Below are 20,412 nucleotides of genomic sequence, written 5' to 3' on the forward strand. Positions count from 1 at the left end.
CGCACCAGGTCCCCATCGCTCATCTGACAGCGCAGGCGACCAGGACTCAGAAGGAAAGGCACCAGCGCCCCCTGCCGGTGATGCTCCTCTGCAGCGGAGCTCCCGGGGGCGGAGGCACCTGCTGGTTCTCCAGCGGCTTCGGTTCTTCCCCATTTTGAGCCAAGTGTAGCAACTGAGAACTCAGTGAAAGGGGAGCATTCTGTCATTTGGTGGCTTGTTCTGTATCATATCCTCAAGCAGTTGTTTGACGGGTGTTTTTACCGAGCTGACTTTGTCTTTAAGATGATGTGGCTAAGAGAGAGGAAAAGGCAATGAGCTTTTTAAAGGCGTCATAGTCCAATCGCTACGACCTACTGCCGTGTGGGCGTGGCCGAAGGTTTCCTCCGATCAATCAGAGCGGCGATGCCTACCTGAGCAGGTGCGCCGAGCTCAGCCTCCGAAGACAGAGACAGACGCATGGGCCTGGCGGCACGGTCGTTCCTCCAGCTGGGTCCCGTCCCTGGTGTTTGCCGCGGAAAGACGGAGAGACTTTGACTCCACGTTCGGCGGCCAGGCGGACGCTGGCGGGGTTTAGCGCGAGAGTTCATAGTGTCTGTGGAAGGGGCGCACAGCCCTTCTAACGCACACCCAGGTGCCACAGGGGCTTGCTGTGACCCTGGGGGTCCAGCTCCAAAGCTCTCATCCTTCCACTCGGCCTCACCAAGAGCCGTGGTACCCAAAACACACAGCTCGAAGCCTGGCTTGACCGGGTTCAGGGACGACTGAGCTCCAGCTTCCAAATGCACCGCCTCCCCTTGGATGAGGCTGCAAGAGACAAGTCAGAGATGCTCCTGAAAACCAGCGTTGGGTTCCTGGCTGTCCCCAGGGCATTGGGAAGGCAAGTCCATGTTGGGTTTCCTGATGACACAGAATCATGCCTGGGGAGCCAGCCAGTGATGTTTACAGCTAATGGCATTGAGCCACCCACGCGGGGATCTACCATCATCTACCCACCAGGGACACCAGACGCTCCTCCCAGCAATGGGGGATGAATATTAGGAATTCACCTTCTCTGATGACTTTTTGTCTTTCTTATGCTTTCTTTCAAATGTTTTTATAATGAAATATCTCATGCGCATAAAGAAGTACAGAAGAAAATATAATGAATACTTCTGTACCAGCCACTTTTCAAAGATATTTCAGCCACAGCATGCACTCAGCTGTTTGTCTCCACTCCAGCCCTGCCCCTCCCTCCCTCCCAGCCCACAGGTAACCACTACACTGAACTTGGGTGCATTCTTTCTTCATGTGTGTTTATAATTTTGCTACATATCTATGTAACCCCCAAATAATATCAAGAATTGTTTTGTCTGTTTTTAAACATTATATTAATGATATCACACCAATTATACTTTTATGCTAGTCAATTTTTAATTCAGTATTATTTGGGGGGATTACCCATGTCGACACATATAGTTCTGGTCCGTTCATTTTTCACGCCTGTGTAATATTCCATGGTAAGAATAGTCCATAATTTATCTATTCATACTCCTAACTCAGGGCTTTGGGGCTGTTTTCAGGTTTTCCCAATTATAAGCACTGCTGCAGTGCACGTTTCTGATCGTTTCTCCTTATGCGTTTGTGTGAGGGTGTCTCTGGAGCACGTGCCGAGGGGTGGAATTGCTAGGTCTTAGGAATGTGTGCCTTCAGCCCTAGTCAGTATTGCCAGTGGCTCTCCAGTCTGGCTCTACCAACTTGCTCTCCTGCCAGCAGTGCATGTGAGTTCCCTTTCTTTCACCTCTTGCCAACCCTTGCCAATCTGATAAACGGGAAATGGTATCTCATACTGTTTTAATATGTATTTCTCTTACTCTAACCCTGAGATCTTGACACTTATTCACTGCACACTCCAGTTACTCTCCTGAGAACTGCCTTGGACTAAGGTAATAAATTTTCCTTTGCTGCCTAAGCTGGTTGAGTCAGGATGCTTGACTGCTTGTGGGTTGAAGCCGCCTGGCTGGAACAGCCATCCCCAAGGCTGCGGGCTCTTTCTGTTTAGGGCCAGGTGAGGCTCTATCTCTAAGGTCACTCCGCAGAAGCCCTGCGCCCAGCAAGACCGTGCTGACTTTTCCGAGCTCTGATGGTGCCCCGGGTCCACTCTGAAAACACCGCACCCGGATCATTTGTTCCCAGAGTTGCCGTGATTCCTTTATCTCCTTGGCAGAGCCCGAAACCCACAGGCTGCGGCCCAATGGCTGTACTGATGTGCTTATCACAGGGGAAGATTAACACCAACCAAAATGGGGTCCCTTGGAGACACTGGCATGCCCATTCAGTCATCTCATACGGGGTGGGCTACCAATGTGCAAAGATTCAGCCACGAGGATGCTTGCTGTGCTGTCCTTTATGATAGCAAAAAATGAAAAGAAAAGAAGAAACAAACAAACAAACCATCTAAATGTCTCTAAATGTCCAGCATCAGGATTTGGACTGAATGAGGAATGGTACATCCCTCCACGGAATGTGCTTTGAAGCCATCCAAAGCCATACTGCAGAAGAGTACACAGCGTCAAGGAGCCTTTCCCTGGGGTCCATGGACTCCTGAGATGATGCTTTGGAATGGAGTTGGCATCACCTGAGATGCTTATTTAAGCATCCTGGGCCCCACTCCAGCCCAACAGAAGCAGAACTTCGGCTGGGAGGGCAGGAATCCCAAGATGATTCTTATGCATACTAAAGTGTGAGAATCAATGCCATGGGGACCCTAAAATACTTAAGAAGCATGCTGGTGTATTAAAGGAAAAAAAGCAAGTGACGTGCAAATTCGGCATACATAAAGACAATCCCATCTGTGTGTGTGTGAGACTGTGTGCGCACTAATAGGGACCTAGGGACCAAAAATTAACAGCGATTACCTCTAGATCAGTTTCTCAACCTTGGCCCTATTAGCATTTGGGGCCACATAATTCTTGCGGGGGGGCTGTCCTGTGCATTGTAGGATGTTTAGCAGCATCCCAGGCCTCTACCCACTAGAGGCCAGTAATCCCCCTCATGGTAACAATCAAAAATGTCTCCAGAGATTGCCAAATGTCCCCTGGGGACAAGACAGCCCCGGGTTGAAAACCATTGCCCTAGATGGAAGGTATGATAAATGATGTTTTACTTCGCTTTTAGTCTATCTGCCCACTTTTTAGTTTATTCTAAAATGAACATAAACTATCTTAGTCATGTAAAAAAATTCGGTGTTTCTTAATGTCCCACTGCCTGTGCTGTCAAAAAAAGAAATACACTCAGATGAAAAGATGTTCGCATTAGTATTTACAACAAGTGAAGTAATTTTATTATGATTTTAAAATAATTATGGAAAAGCATTTACAAAGGCCTTCCAAATGTCAATTAAGAGGCTTAAAATATAACCTTTGGAATAGGCATCCTGATTTTGAGTATGTATCTTAAGCAATTCTAAATATAGGAAGTACTTTACAAATATGGTTGATTTTTGCAGAGTCATTTATAAAAATAAGAAGTTATAAACACTCTAAAACCAACAGTAGGAAACTCAGTTAACTACAGAACATTCACTCAGTAGACGACATTACAGTGTTAGAACGATATTTACAAAGAGTTTATCACAATGTGGGGGGATGGTTTATGCCATATTGTTCAGTGGGAAAAAAGTGGATACAAAATTGAATCTATCGCCTCATAGCTGGCAAGTATCACAATAGCAACAGTAAAAAGAACCTTTGCATCCACACGGCAAAAAAATACACCGAAATGTTAAAAAGCGATTGTCAATTGAACAATGGCATCCTAGGTGATTTTTTTTCTCTCTACTCTTCTCAAATGTCCAAATTTCCTATAATAAGCATGTATGTATTTATAATGAGAGACAGAACAGTAAGGTTTATTTTTTTAAAAACTTCAAAATGATCACGAACAAAAATGTGGCAGAATTTCAGGGAAGAAATATGTCTTTGTATTGATCTATATAAAAATAACTTTGTTCAAAAAATGAGACATATTCAGAAAGTACAATATAACCTAAATGTGATTGTCTCTACATTTATCAGTTCTGGGAGGGATAAAATTTAAGGCCGATGATACTAACGCAGACGGTCAGAAAAAGGTTGCATGTAGTAACATGATAACAGAAAATGATTTTTATGAAAAACAAACTGGATAAATTTTTTTTCCAACCTGGGATCACAGTTTTCTAAAACAGAAGATCTCATTTGGAAGGAGATGAAGTAATTTGGGTTTGATTAGAATTAACCAACCAGGCACAGATTTCAGCCGCCTTGTTGATTTTTATCTAACTGGTTTGCTTTCATCCGGGGTGATGGGCCGTTCCATCCCATGGGAAATACAACCACTGCAGACAAAAGGCGGCCCTCCTCGCATGTGTAAGGCAATATTTGCCCAACTGGCCATTCCCAGGTGGCTCCCAGGCATTCTCTCGTTGGCTCACTTTCACGTTGCCCCAGACTAGATCCTACAATAGACCTCGAAGAGGGAGGCAGCTGCGTGCATTCGGTAGAAAATGGAAAAAGGCATGGCCAAGTTGACCACAATGATCCAGGGTTCAAAGCCGAAGACAGTTTCTTCCAACCCGTTGTCGTACTCGGGGCGGCAGCCGAAGGCGGGAGGGATCCACAGCTGCAAGAGAAGAGGAGTGCGTCCTGGTTCTGCCTAGGAGGCCCCCGCAAGTCCCAGGACTCAGGGGATGTCACCGTGCTAAGGATGACACAGCATCTGCACAGCATTTCTCATCTCCACGGAGCCCGTTGGGGCCCCTGAGCCTTCTCCCTTCCTCAGTCGCCCTCCTGAATGAACGCTTTTCAAACCCATGTGACTCTCTCCACCCCTACGGCCCTCACCTTGGTCGGGGGCTCGGCATCCCCCACCTGAACTGCTGCTGTACCTCCAAGTGACCGCCCCACTCCACCGGCACCTCCCGTCTACCCCTGCGTGGCTGTGGGAGTGCGCTTTATCAAGCACACATCTGACCTTGTCGCTCCTCTGCTTCTCACTCGCCAGTGGCTCCTGAGCACCTTCAGGAGCAAGTCCAGATCCCCTCCGTGATCCGGAACCCATCGCTTCTCCATGTCCCTCATCCTGCCAGCCTCCTCAGGCCATGCACAGTCCCCAAATGTGCCTCTCTCCCCCAAGTCTTCAGGCCTTTGCTCCTGCCTCTTCCTCTCTGGGGACTCCCACTCTTCCTTCTTCTGCTAAATCCTACCTTCTTCCAAGTTCTGAGACACCACCCCTTCCAGGAAGCCCTCCCAGGAAGCCCTCCCAGATCTATCAGGTCAGGGCAGGAAACCCCTCTGTGTTCCCACAGCCCCCAGTGTTTACCTACAGCAGAGGTTGCCTGTTTACCATCCTGCCTTTACCAACATTGGTGCTTGGAGATCCCAGCCGCTAGGTCTGGGCTGGCGTGTTCTGTGGTCTCCTTTCGGGCTTGTCCTTGCCTTGGAGAGGCAGCCCAGGCCCTGTCCACATCCCCCTGATCAGGGGGAGAAGCACATGCTTTGGAACCAGACCTGCGTTCGTGTGACTTACAGACTATAATTTAACCTCTCCAAGCCTCGGTTTCCTCATCTGTAAGATGGGAATACTAACACCTGTCTCAGAGGTCTCAGATGAGAATAAAATGGCAACTAAGTTTGCAAAACCTAAAGCAATAACCTAGTACTTCTGATGCTCATGGAACCTACACCTGGTCGCCCCTTGTCAGTCTCCCTGTCCCACTTCCTCCTCCTCCCCCTCCCCTTGAACTGTCTGGCTCCTCGCCTGCTTCCCTTTCAGATGCACACGTCTGCAACTTCCTCCACGCGTGCGCTGTGGCAGGCAGCCCCCCGTGATCCCACATCCTTGTGGAGCCCCCTCCCCTTGAGTTGGGCTGAACTTAGTGACTCACTTCTAATAAATAGAATATGACAAAGTCTCAGCATGTGGCTTCTGAGGTTACAAAAGGTCTCTCAAGTCCATGTTGCTCGTGTCCTCTTATAAGAAAGGAAGCCAGCGGCCATGCCATGAGCTGCCTGATGGGGAGGCCGTGTGGCCGGGAACCGAGGGAGGGCTCAGGCCAGCAGCGAACAAGGAGCTCAAACTCTCACCCCAACAACCTTCCAGGAGCTGGATCCTGCCAACAGCCACACGAGTGGGTTTGGAAACAGATCCCCTCCCCACAACAGTCAAGTCTGGAAATGACTGCAGCCCCTGTGGGCAGTTTGACAGCTGCCTTTGAAGGACCCTGAGCCGGGCGCCCAGCTAAGCCACGCTGGGACTCCTGACCCAGAGAAACTGTGGAATAATAAACGTTTGTGGTTTTAAGTTGCTAGGTTTGGGGTAATTTCTTACACAGCAATCAATAACTGCTACATGTGGCTTTCATTAGCATGCACATGCAGGACTCTCCCTGGGTTATATCTCTACGCCACTGTGTTCTCTGGGTTCTGAGACTCTTAGGGGTCCTCCAACCACTCCAGCTGGTTCTTCCTGTTCTGCTTTTCAAGCTCCTCCTTCTTTGCTCAGTCCCTTCATGTTGGCCGATCCCAGGGCTCACTCCTGGGTCCCCTTCACTTCTCTATACTCATCACCCCTGGATGATCTCACCTAGTCCCTGGTTGTAAATACCAGCTATCAGCCTGTGACTTTCCAACCTAAATCACCAGCCTGGTCCACCCTCGAGAATTCCAGGCTCGTGTATCCCATTGGCTACCAGCGTGTCTAAGATGCATCTCAAACTCAGCATGCCTTCCCCATGCCCCACCTCCTCAGTGACATCTTCCTCCCAGTTGCTCAGTCATCTTCCACCCATTTTTCTCCACCTCCACTTTTCCAGGCCGCCACCCTCATCTCTCACCGGGACCATTGCAGTGGGCTCCTGACTGGCCTCTCTGCTTGCACTCTTGACCCCACAGCCTAGTCAACACTCAGCTGCCGCATTAAATATGATCGTGTCCCTTCCCTGATTAAACCCTCAGAGTCCTCAGAGCCCCTACACGGGATCGTGAAGTCGTCCATTAGCTGATCCCTTACCGCCTCCAACCCCGCTCTTCGGATTGTCCCCTACCCACCCGGCCCCACCCATGGCCCGTCTTCCTCTTCCTCAGACAAGACAAGCTCACTCCCACCTGGGGTTTTGCACCTGCTGTTTCCTGGAACCCTTGCGGCCAGCTCCTCTCTGCCATTCAGCTCCCAGCTCTAATGTCACTCCCGGAGAGAGGCCTTTTCGCCATCCAGGACTTCTGATCTACAGTGGCCGCCCCAGCACTGTCTCGCACAGCCTCCTTTCTCAATTCTCTGTAGAGCACGAGTCCCTCTAAGGGGTTTTCCCCTTTGATCGTTTATTGACAGTCCTGCCATCTGATTTGTAAGCCCCACAAGAGGAAGGCCAGAGATCTCGGTCATGTCACACCCTCGTCACTCACAGCTGCGCTGGCCCTCAGTAGGTGCTCAGAGGATATATTTTCAGGAAGGCTGGGAGGAATGGGGGGAGGGAGAGAGAGAGGGAAGAGGAGGGGGAAAATGAGAAGAAAGGAAGGAGAGATGATTGGACCTCTTTCCTGAAATCCAGACCTTTCTATCTGCTGTGAAATTGGCCGGATTTCTTGCTACTCATCCCATTGGGCCTATGTCCCCTTCCCTTGAATCTGGGTGATGCTGTCGCTGCTTGACCCATAAAATATGGCAAAACCAATGCCATGCAATGTCCACCCCCAGGCCTTAAGGGACTGGCACTTCCAATCTCTTGGAAGGTTGGCTTGGGGCCCTGAGCCGCCCACTAAGAAGTCACGTGGCCTAGACCAGCATGCTGGAGAGCCCACATGCAGATGCTGCAGCCAAGAGTCCCAGCTGAGCCAGCCCTTCAGCCACTCCACCAAGGCATCAGATCTTGGACCCTTCAGCCCAGCTCGTCCACCAGCTTCAGTCAACACCACATGGAACAGGAGAATTTCCCAGCCAAGCACTGCCAGAGTTTCTAAACCGCAAGGTCATAAAACATAATAAAATGGTTGTTTTTATCATACATTTGGGGTTGCTTGTTACACAGCAATAGAAAAGCAGAACATCTGCCTGTTGGCTATGTCCCCTTGGATGTCTCAGAGGCACCTTACAACTGAGCATGTCCAGTACCAAACTCACGTACTTCCTTCCACACTGCGCCCCCTCCCAAGCCTGCTCCCCCTCCAGAGCCCCCGATCTCCGTAAATAGCATCACCATCAACCCAGGAACTCACGTCAGGACCTGGGCGTCATCCTCTACACCTCCCTCCCTCCACACACTACAGCATGGATGGACCTGGAGGAAATTATGCTAAGTAGATAAGCCAGTCTCGGAGAGACACACACTGCGTGGTCCCTCCCACATGAGGCACTTGGGTAGGCGAACTCATAGAGACACAAAGCAGGATGATGTTGCCAGGAGCTGGGCGGGATGGGGAGTTGCTCAATGGCTACAGAATTTCACTTTTGCAAGGTGAAAAAAGGTTGAGAGATGGATGGTGGTGATGCTGGCACACTAGTGTGACTTACTTAACACTACTGAATTGCACACTTAAAAATGGCTAAGACGGTAAATTGTATGTTATGTGTTTTTTACCACACTTAAAAATTAAATTAAAAAGAAAACAACGTGAATCAACTCCTGTCACTCCCAGCGTAAAACCCGTGGACAGTTTTCTGTTGCATTTAGGATTAAGTCCTGGCTTACGAGGCCGTGTGACTCGCCCCAGCGCCCCCTCAGCCTCTGGGCCCTTCCTCGTGTTCTAGATACAGGGGTTTCCTTCCAGTTCCTAGAGCGCATCCAGCAAGCCCTGCCTTGGTTTGCATCCACGCCTTCCTCGTGCCTGTTGCTCTGCCCAGATTGCCCCACCCCCACCAGCCCCCCTCTCCAGGAGCGAGGCCCTCCCTGACCCCAGTGTTCTCACAGTGCCCTGAACTCCTCCATCCTCACGTCCACCACCCTTTACTGCCCGCTCCCCAGCCGCTGACTCCCTCATGTGGATATGCACACCGGCACCTCCAGCTGCAGCCTCTGTGCCAGCTCCTGGGCCTGGAGAAGAACCATGCCTGCCCTCTGCCAGGTGTCTCTGGCACAGCATGGGATCATCCACAGGGTCTCAAAGTGCTGCCCTTCGAGTCGGCTCCCGGCATCTTAAGACATCGTCTTCAGTGATTTCCATCCTCTGGCTGATCGGAGGCAGGCCTGGGCCATCAGGCGCGGAGAACAGAGGTGAGGAGACAGGAGCATCCTCCCCCTGGGAGGAACCCACAGATTCTAGTATCACAAGCAGTGCTATTCCTGTTGGAGCCAGTCCAAGAACACAAGCCAAGTGCTTCACCCGGTGGTCAAGCTAAGGACCATCAAGGGGAATGTGGCTTTCCTGAACTTACCAGAAAGAGATACACTCACACCTCGGGGTACGTCCAAAAACAATATGCTTTAGGGGAATTCTAGAACCAACCCTGACTTTATAAGAAATTGAGCAGATACACCCCCTCTCACATAAAATGCAGCCCCGCCGTACTCACTAACACCTCTCTCTCGTTTTCCTGTTTAACTGCTTTGTTCCCTGCTGTGCCCACAGCCCTGACTTAGTTCCTGGCATACAGCAAGTGCTCCATAAATGTCTCTTAGATGAAAGAAGAGGGCCCACCTAGAACCAAACCCTTTTGGGGCCCCTTCTCCTTCAGAGCTCCTCCTAACTGTCTGCAAACCTGAAGGGGGACTGAGGCCCCAGTGACCCAAAGCGGGAATCCAATTTGATTAGCAGACACATTTTGGCCTGGGATGGACCCTCCACTTTTGTGGCCCTAGCGTAACTTATGTCCAATGCTGCAGCCCCTGGGTGTACACCAGCTGAACTGATGGGGAGGAATCTCAAAGCCAATGAGCTGCTGGGGAAACTGAGTGGCCCTGATGATAAGGAGGCTGGCAGTGGAGAGCTGGCTGTGATGACGGCAGGCTCCATAGACCGGGGCGTCCCCACCATCCCGCCAGCCAGTCATTGCAGAGGCCTATGTGGTGCCAAAGGCTGCTTCTCCCTCCTTTTACCAAGCCCTGCCATCCCCCTACAAGTTTCTAGAACAAATCCCACAGCACACAATGTTTTTCATTTCTTTTTCTTCTCTCCATCCGCACCGCCACTGCCCTGGCTCAAGTTCCCATCATTTTCTATCTAGGCACCTGCAGAGCTTCTGTTCCGGCCTCCTTCCTGCACACAGCTGCTAAGGGGTCATTCCAAAACACACATCTAAGAGCGTCCTCTATTGCCCTCAGCATAAAGAGCAGACTCAGCAGGCTTAGGAAGTCTGCTCCGGCCAGACCATGTAACTGGACCCTCCATCCCATTTCCCGCTCTGCTGCTCTGCTTAACGTCTACGGAATTCATGCTCAACTGCTTCATGCTCCCCAAATCAGCCAGGGTGTCTTTCGCCTCTGTGTCTTTGCACATTGTGTGCCCTCTGCTCCAAACGCTTTTCCTTGCTTTGACCACCATTGCTTTGACTTCCAACCATTCCTGGAGGCCAAAGAAGATGCTAGTGACTGACTGACTGTACATCTTCTTCTTTCTTGCTACCTTCCATCATAGAGGCTGGAAAGCAAACTATCCACTTCCCCAGCCTCCCTCGCAGCGAGGGGTGGCCACATGAGAGACATTGCCTGGCACCAGTCCTTCCCTCCTTTTTCCTGTCTTGAACCCAGATGTGATGCCTGGTACTACTGCAGCCATCTTATGACCATGTGGCAACAAGGATCACACCGAGCACTGTCAGGTAGAAAGATGAACATTGCCTGGATCCTCAGTGATAAGGTTCAGCTGCCAGGCCAACTCTGAGCAGCCAACCTCCAGAATTCTTATCTTAAGACTGAAGATGCTGCTGGTCAAGCTTTCTATTTATTTGCAGCCAAAAGCACTCCTAATTGAGACTGAGCCTCACCTCAAGCATCCCCTACTCATTGAACTCCCCCCGGACCCATGCTCCTATTACCCCTCGCACACACGCCTGTCCCACCCTTGCCATACTCATCATATTCTATTTTTAACGTGTCTCCCTCCCCCACTAGGCTTTGACCTTTCTGAGGAAAGAGAGTAAGTTTTCTCCCCTTTAATCCTTAGTTCCCACCCAGCCCCTGGCACACAGCAGGTACTCAGTAAGGACCTGCTTTGTAGACTATAAGCCTACGTTCTAGCCTCATTTTTAAGCCTTACACTTAAATTATTTTGACTACAAGCTGCCTCCATCCCTTATTTGAAAAAGGCAAGGAAAATAGATTAATTAATTTTTTAAAATAAATAGATAACTGGATGCAGATTACCGAAATATTGCAGAGGAACAAAAAGGCTGTGATATTCCTCAAGACTCGTCTCTTGGCATTGCCCTGCAGGAAATGGGGGTGGCAGGCTGGGCCCGGGGCCCCCTCCCGGCTCCTCTCCTCCTCCTCTTTGCCACAGCCCTCTCTCAGACACGTATTTCCGTTGACTGCAGGTGGCATCTTGCTGCCCTGGGGAGTCACGTCTCCAGCCACGGCTCCATGCTTGAGGGAGAAAGAAGTGAGGGATGTGGCATTGCCGGTGCAGACTGTGACCACCCGCAGGGTCCTGATGTCCTCGGAGAGCTTCTCGGGCTCCCGGTGAGTGGACTCGATGATGAAGAGGTTCTGGATGTATTTCTCGACGATCACCAGGACGGAGTAGGGCAGGTTGTACCAGGTGTACGGGGGGCAGGACTCGGCACAGAAGATGGCCAAGATGGAGCCCCAGGAGATGAGCGAGGAGCCGAAGGCAGTGCCCACCAAGAGGTCCACGTCCAGTTTGCGGGCCGGATTTTTGGACTCATCTAGTGATTTCTCATCTATCCTGTAAATCCAGATTCCAACCAGCCCTGCAGCCCCCATGAGCATCAGCAAGGTGGTGGCGTACAGGTACAACATGATGAGTGCCGACTCGCTCTTGGTTTTGGAACGCCCGATCTGAATCAGATACGCCACCACGACCCCGATGGTGGCGGCCAGCACGGCCACGCCCAGGACCAAGCCCACCGTGACCCCGTGAAACCTGAACTGAATCTTCCGATGCCGATGACTGTCTACTTTGCGTCCGACGTTTTTCCACAGGACGTAGAGCATTGTGGAAGCCAGGATCTGATACTCTATGTTGAAAGGGTAGAGATAGTAAACCCCTTGTGAGATGGCAGAGCAGAAAGCCGGGGGTGTGCAATTACACGGAGGTGTGTGGTCATCTAAAACTGGGAGAGAGAGGCAGATCCAGGGGAGGGCGGTTAGCACGTTCAGCGGGGAAGCGGACAAGCACAAAGAAACACTGTCACTGTGGATTCATACTCAGGCTTTCCCATTGAATCAAAAGCTTTAGTTCATGGCTTATTATCATATTTAATATCATGGTTAAATTGACAAGCATGACCATCCCCGAAGAGTACTAACCACATGAATCATATTTTATCCACACACTGGAATATCATACAGCCAGTATAATGGCATTGTAGAAATTTACTTATCAACATATAAAGACGTTCACAAGATATTGTTGAACAAAAGCAGCCTGCCAAGAGGGACAGAGTATGACTCTCTTCTTGTAAATTATAGATACATATGTGATAAACAGATCTATAGATAGAGAGACAGACAGATATAGGAAAATCTGGAAAGACATAAACTAAACTGTTAACAATGGTTATCTCTGTATGGAAAAAGGGCAGGTGATTCTTCCTTTCTTTTCAGTAAATGAAATTTTTATATGTCCTTTTATGTTCCTTTTACTGAGATACAATTGACATATAACATTGTGTAAGTTTATGGTGCACAATGTGCTATTTTCTTCTAGATTTTGCTTCACTGCATTTTCTAAGCTTTCTTTGTGAATATGAGTTCCATATGTGATTTTTAAATTATTTTTTAAACGATAACTTTGTGACAGAAAATTCCCCTTCTTATTAGCAAAGATTGTCCTCTTGAGAATATCAGACGTGGGCAAGTATGACACGACATGGGCACCCTCCAAAGCGATGGCAGGAGCGCGAGTTGGAATTAGCTTCCAGAAGACCCTTAGCAATGGTATAAAGAACTGTTTCATAACAGGGAGGGAAAATGCTGTTAATAAATAATGCAATACGTAACAAAAGCCTAAAAGATGATATCGATATAGTCTGACCTATAATTTCAGTCAATTTTAAGGAAGTCAAAATGTAATCAAAGCATTAGGTAAAATTGTGTGCGTGTGTGAAAGAGAGAGAGAGAGAGAAATCCCAATGTGCAACAATTTAGAAATTAAGTGAATTTTGATACATCCACACAATGGAATAGTAAGCAACCATTAAAAATTATAATTAAGTTGTGTTTTAATGATACAAGAAAATAATCATGTTACAATAACAATGGAAAAAAGTAAGAACAAATTATATATCGACTATTTTTTAAATGCATATCACAACCCAGTATTTGGTTGTGAAATAAATTTATAGGGTATCAACCAGTATTTTTTTTTAACAGAATGGAATTGTAATGTAATAGAAGGAATGGCATCGAATACAACAGAAATTTGAGAGTGTCTCTGACATAGTAAGGTGACTATTTTATGACATATGTGTACACACACAGGTATGTGTGCATTCGGATTGCAACGTAAAATCTATTTTTCATTGTGGGTTGTAGTCAAGAAAAAACTGAATATATACAGCACGATTTCAACTAGAAATTAACAGCACACTACAAAGAAATCAGCAAATGCTAACAGCATTTAACGGTGTTTCTGGGTAGGCATCATCGTGGGTTTTTTCTTTACTCTATGGCAGGGTTTTAAGTTAGGATACGCATGTACTACTTACGAAAGCAGGTGGAAAAGCCTCATGGTAGCATTAATCACCCTCCCTTTTGCAAAATACTCTGCAATTTTCAAAGCATAAGGAGTTTCCTCACCACTTAGAACCCAGCCAGTACCATGCAAAAGACGGGGAGAGGTCAAGAGGACAGGTCAGATTAACAGAGGGTTAGAGCTGACGGAGTCCTTTTTCATAAAATAATGTAATCCCATCTTTTCACAAAGGGCTCAGGAGCCAGATCAAATCCTGGCTCAATCACTTCCTCGCTGTGTGACCTGGGGCTTGTCACTTCTCTGTGACTGGATGGCTTCATCTGCATACCGAGGTCAACGTCGTCCACCTCAGACTGTTGGGACAAGAGTAAATGAGGTGCATGCAGTGGCTGGGACTGCACCAGGCACTCAGCAAATGCTTAACAAAGCTGTGCTTTTGTCACTGTTGTCATTGCCGTCACTGTTGTTGATACCGAGGAAATGAGGCCCAAAGAGAGAGAAGGATCTTGCCGAGAGGGGGCTGTTAGCAGGGGGTGGTGACGAAATAATAGCACGTGCCCCTGATTTCATCATCCCCACCCACTGGTGAGGAAACGGGTTTAAAGTTGCTCTCTGTGACCGGCCTGGGGTCATACAGTGAGTATAGACGTGCAGTGCATTAAGGCTGGAGGGACGCTTTCAGAGTACATGGTTCAGGTCCCCTTACTTTACAAATGAGAAAAGGGAGGCTCAGAGAGGTTGAATGGCTTCCAAAGGTCACACAGCTGGTACGTGATGGGAACAAGACCTAAACCTGAGACATCCAGTTCCCAGCACAATGTACTTTCCTCTCAACCCCAATGTTCTAATATAGAAGCGATAGGTCATAAATGAAAAAAAAACTTTGGAAGATAGAATTCAAAAATAGAAAGATTAGCACTACAGGCTCTCAAATAGGAGCAAGGAGGAATAAAGATGGGCCAAAGTCATAAGCCAAGTAGAGTTAAATAAAAACTTCCATGAACTAAAACCTATTAACCACAACCTACCATCAGACTTCCGTGGATTTTTTAAAGCTATACTTCCAGTGGGAAGAACTGGTAATAAAGGCTTAATTAAAAACACAAACACAAACACCCACCAATCTTCCATAGGTATAAACAAAGACCTTCATTTCCATATCAAACTGGACCTTGAAAAATGGTGATCAAAATGATAGGGGCCGACAAGTCCCTGAGTCACTGGAGAAACCTTTAATTATGCTCCACACACCCTGCCATGGAGCAGGACGAGAGACTGAGGAGGTTTCGATGGATTTTCAACAACAGAGGATTGTCTGGCTGATGCTGAGCTGGGTGGACCCTGCGGCTCTTTGGAACCTGTCCCTCCATCTCTGCGCGATCTGGTCCCTGCAGGTTTCCAAGATGCTCCAACACCGGAGCCCTTACCACTCACCTATGGAGATGTTGCCAAAGCCCAGAGTGATGAGCCGCTCCTTGTGCTCGTTCAGCTGGTGCTTGGACTCATTCAGGACACTGTTGGCCCACAGAAGCAGGTTGGTGAACACCGAGTGGATCACCCCAAACCTGAAAACACAAGGACTCAGTCCTTGAGTAGCCCTGGGAAGCGCCAAGCCCCACGGGGTGAGACAGACATGTTGCACACACACACAACAGACACACACAACACACACATCCCTCCTTCCTAGCCACGATTCGAGTTTCATGTGGCAGCTCAGGCTCTGGGTGGAGCCCCCGTCTGGCTGGGAGGGGCAGTACCACAGGACCTTCCAAAACCATAGTCTTGGCACTCTGCCTTAACCTCGAACCTGCCTGTACTCAATGCGTTGTCTACGGGACACAAAGAAACTGGGTCTTGGAAGCAGTGATACAGGGATGGAAATTTACTAAAAGCAGGCAACCAAGCCCGCCATACCCCAAACCATTTCTTCCAGAAGGGAAGAGGAGAGAACAATAAGTGAAAGATGAAAGGGCTACACTGGAAATCTGGAGAGTTGGGTGTACCCTTTCTGTTGGTTGGCCAACCCAACGATCATCATCCGCCTCCTCTGCCTTGCCACTTACCTCTAAAGACACCAAAACAAGCCAGAGACTTGCTGTCTGGCCTCCCTGGCAGCGAGGCATGGCCATTCTGGCCAGTGGGATGTGAGGTGAAGTCTACTGCGCACTACTGAAAAGCTTTTGCTTTCTTGATGAAAGAGATAAGAATGAGAAAAGCCTACTGACTGTGCCTCCCTCCTTTTTTCCAGCCTTGAATGTAGATACGAAGGCTAGAGTTGTGGCAGCTATCTTGTAACCATGAAGCAACCTGCATGGGCTGAAACCCTGACCCACTGAGGACGGCAGAGTGGAAATATAGGAAGAGTCTGTTCTGTGACAACCTTGTTGCGCTGCTGGAGGCTCAGACAGCTTCAGGAATTAGACCATCGTCACAAATAGAGTAAATAGCCGCATTGTGGTTTGAAGAGTTAGTAAGCAGCAGGGCTGCTCCAGTCTGACGGCAGAGGCCTGCCCTTGCCTCCATGCCATACTGCCTCCAAAGGAAGAAGAAAAGGGATGAAGCGGAAGGTGGACACTGGATTCTGGGGAATAGAGGAGAGATGTGGGGCAAATGTGGCTCCAGTGGGGTCACTGACTGCTTCAAAACCTCTGAAGTTGCGCCATGCCTGCCGGTTTAAACTGTAGCTTTGGTAGCTTCCAGGGTACTTAACAGTGGGCCTTGCATGCCACAGGTGTGACCAATCCCGGGATTCGAGAGAGGCACTCCTTCAAGCTCTCTCTGTGGCTGGTCATGCCTCAGTTGGAGAGCAGAGGCCCGGAGGAAGCAAGCCCCTCGCTGCCTAACCAAGAGCTCGCTCTCGCATAATCTGTCCACAGGAAAAACGGTGCAGCTGGCTCCTCAACCCTGACCTTGCCTCTCCTCGGAGTTTTAGCCCCAGCTGACCCCTCTAGGGTTCCCATGAGCGACGGCCTGCAAAATCTCCCTTCATTTGAGCCCTGGCTTCCTTGGGCAGCTGTGTAATGTCCAGGCACAACTGGAGAAGGAAACAGCCTCCTAGGCATGTGGGAGGCAGGTGTTTGCCCATCTGCTCACCCCTGGTGCTGGCCCAGTTGCTATCGGTTGTGGCCAGCCTTCCCCGAGGCCTCTGGAAGGCTTTGTATAGAGCTTTTGACAAACGCAGACAATGCTGTTTGCCTCAGACTGGCTGGCTTTTCTTTGACTCATAATGCACACAGCTCTCCTTTCTTCTCCACTTTCCTGGTCCAGATGGCGCTGTCCACAGCCAGGCCCACAGAACCTGAGGGGTGATGCCGATGCCAATGCCGCCCACGGCTGCAGACCGTGCTGCCATGCAAGCTCCCTGCGAGCCAGCAGCCTCCCTCTGGTTTGACCTGGAAACCATCCTACAAACTAAAGGCAGACGCCATTTCCTCATGCCAAGCTTCCTTTCTCATACTCGGATCCCATAAACCCGGACCACAATAAAGCAGAGGCTTCCATGAGCCATTTCTGAGCTCAAGTTATGTTTCCAGCTCTGCTTTCGGAGCTGCTGTTCCTCTAAACCTCGCCCTTGGGAAAAGAAAAGGACTCAAACCAACAAGAGGAATTCTCAGATCAGGAGAAAAGTCCCTGTATGTACTAAAAGTGTAGGATAGTAGAGTATTGGCTCAAAAGACCAGAAAAAAACAGTAAGGCCAAGGGTGGTAAGTTCCTAAGCCTTCAGGGCCTGGCACAAAATGTCAGTGAATGTAGCAGGTCTAGCATGCATTAGGGAGTGGTGGGGACTGGAGCAAACTTAGGGGGCAGCTCCCATCTGGAGGGAACAACACTGATTCAGTTCTAGCCCTTTGGTGACATGCACATTTTGCATTGCCAAATCTTCCATTTTGTTTGAAGAAGTCTAAATTTTCTAGAGAAGTCTAAATCGAAAACCTAAAGGTGATAAGTAACTCAAAAATGTTCCACACTTTTCCCTACAAACCAAACAGGCTAAATCAAGCTATTGGCATCTCTGGTTCAAGCCACTCACTGTCCAGTCTAGGAAAGGGCCCAGAGACAGGGAGTGACTTGTCTCCAGTCACTCAACAAGCAAGGCCAAGGAAGGGCCATGTCCCAGTCCCTCAGAGGTCCCCTGGATGAAAGATCCTCATGGTAAATGTCTGGGTACCTGGCCCAGAGCAGCGTTCATGTGTGCATATAGGGCTTTCTTACGTAATAATAATAGGTGGCACTGAGGTAATTCACCCCATTATCCTACAGATTCTTTCTCTTGATCCTCACAATCACCCCAAGAGAGAGGTGGATGGAGGTAGTCATAGACCCAACATCGATCACTTCCTTCCGTCCTCAGAGATTGGCTATGCTATTATCTCCATTTTACAGATGAGGAAAACTGAGGATCGCAAAGGAGAAATGTCTAACATGGCAGAGTGGAAATTCAAACACACATCCTCCTACTTCCAAGGCGGTCCCCAGGAAGAGGCCAGAGGTGGGAGGTCTTGCTTCTGGGCCACGATGAGGGCTCTGCCCGTCAGGATGGGGAGGAGAGTTGTCTCATGTTTACAACCCAAGTAAGACGGCGGCCATGAGTTTTGTTTGTTCTAGAGGAACACCAAATTCAATATGTAATTCAATTACCCACGGTTTTTACCTTTCCAGTGTTTTGAAAGACTGGATGACATCCTTTGCATGCCCCCAAAGAAAATATACCTAGACGGAAAGAAAGGAAGAAAAGCAAGACGCATCAGTGGGAGATCATCATATCTGCACACTTGAGAAGCTATGAGACTTAAGGAAGAGGTTTGGGAAAATGTTAGGGAGTGACTTCCCACCCTAAGACTGGCGAGTCGATATCCTCGTCTTGGGTGGCAGTGCCGCTCCCCAGTGGGGACAGTGCCCCAGAGCACTTTGGGGAGAATGAGGGTGAGGCCCCAGGTTCAGGAGGAAATGGTGCCATGACCGACTGAGGATGTCTGCCGTGGAAGAGGGTTTGGGGGTGGCAGCCTGCCTGTCACGAGCCCGTTAACCCATTTATATCATCCACATTAGGCTTCATCCGAGAAATATCCGCTGAACAGTTACTACGCCAGTGGCCAGAAACCCAATTTTGTGTCCTTTAAATGAAGAACAGAATTGATCTGGGTTGGTCTTTTATTTCACTCTATTACCCATGTGGCCCCGGCCCCTGGCGTGCAGTCACTAGAAGTAACGCGAGGCAAGCGCCGAACGCCAGGAGGCTGGTACTGGACCTGCGCGGATTCTGGCGGCCGTGGCCTTGGGCAAGCCAAGGAGCCCGTCTGCATGTGGTTCCCATCTGTGAAGTGGGGGTGACAACGGAACCTGCCTTGGAGGGTGTCATGAGCAATTAAATAAGATAATCCATGTCAACTACTTAGAAGAGTGCCTGGAGTGGGGACATTTTCAGTGAACATTCTCCACTGTCAACTTATTCACTGGCATTGAAGGAGCACCTCCCAGGTACCAGGCAGCATTTGAGCTCCTAAAATATTTGGGGCCTAATTTTAGACACAAACACATACACTAGTCCACCCCCCTTGTCTGCGGGGAATGGTTCCAAGACCCACAGTGGGTGCCTGAAACCGCAGATGCACAGACCCCTATGTATACTGTGTTTTTTCTATACATATGTATCTATGATAAAGGTTAATTTATAAATTAGGTACAGTAAGAGATGAACAATTATAACTAGTAATAAAATAGAATGATTATAACAATATCCTGTAATAAAAGTTACCATAGATCTTAGCAGCCTCAGCATATGACTTTTTTTTCTTATTAACTTGAGAACTTTCACCTTTTCACTTAAAGGAAGCACTTCACAGCTCTCTTTGGCATAGCCGAATCGCCACCATCACTACTTTTGCACGTTGGGGCCATTATTAAGTAAAATAAGGGTGACTTGAACACAAGCACTGCGATACTGCGACAGCCGGTCTCATAACTGACACGGCTGCTTAGTGACCGAGAGGCGGGTGGCGTCTACAGCGTGGATCCAACGGACAGAGGACGAGTCACACCTCGGATGAGGTGGAGAGAGACGGCGTGAGATTTCATCACTCAGAATGGTGTGCAATTTAAAACTCAGGAGTTGTCTATTTTTGGAATTTTCCATTTAATATTTTTGGACCATGGTGGTCGGCGGGTAACTGAAACTACGGAAAGCAAAACCATGGATTAGGGGACCCCTGTACTAGCATCTACTGTATGCCAAACCATGCTGGGCACTTCATAAATTTGTCTCATTTCATCTTCATTTTGCAATTAAGTGCCATAAAAAGAAAGCCAGACAGCACAAAGGAAAATACACTTATACAGACCATCTCTTCCACCTTGTTTTACCTAAGACTTACTGTCCTGCTCTGGAAAACACTTTCGGGGTATGATTGTTGAAATACCTGACAATTTAAAAAACGGATAGCAGTGACTCCTGGTAAAGATGACATTCAGCCCAACAATAGGGAAACGGTCAAGTAATCTAGCATTCACCAATGAATTCTAAGTTAGACAGCTACTTAATTGGTGCTTCTATAAAGACTACATGGCAACACAGAGAAGTTATGTTACCAAG

General features: G+C 48.6%; 1 protein-coding gene across 1 annotated transcript in view; it reads right to left on the bottom strand.

Annotated features, from left to right (window-relative positions):
• Window positions 1-4,330: 4,330 nt before the first annotated feature.
• The window catches only part of OTOP1 (otopetrin 1), a 32,506-nt gene continuing 16,424 nt past the window's right edge, over window positions 4,331-20,412 (bottom strand). Inside the window, exons 3-6 of the mRNA XM_014864316.3 lie at window positions 18,475-18,533; window positions 15,258-15,388; window positions 11,312-12,240; window positions 4,331-4,638 (exon numbers count right to left, since the gene is read on the bottom strand). Coding sequence (XP_014719802.3) covers window positions 4,468-4,638; window positions 11,312-12,240; window positions 15,258-15,388; window positions 18,475-18,533 — 1,290 coding nt within the window. The 3' untranslated portion in view covers window positions 4,331-4,467. The remainder of the gene's footprint in view (window positions 4,639-11,311; window positions 12,241-15,257; window positions 15,389-18,474; window positions 18,534-20,412) is intronic.

The sequence above is a fragment of the Equus asinus genome, chromosome 3, assembly GCF_041296235.1.
Source record: "Equus asinus isolate D_3611 breed Donkey chromosome 3, EquAss-T2T_v2, whole genome shotgun sequence".
NCBI lineage: Eukaryota > Metazoa > Chordata > Mammalia > Perissodactyla > Equidae > Equus > Equus asinus.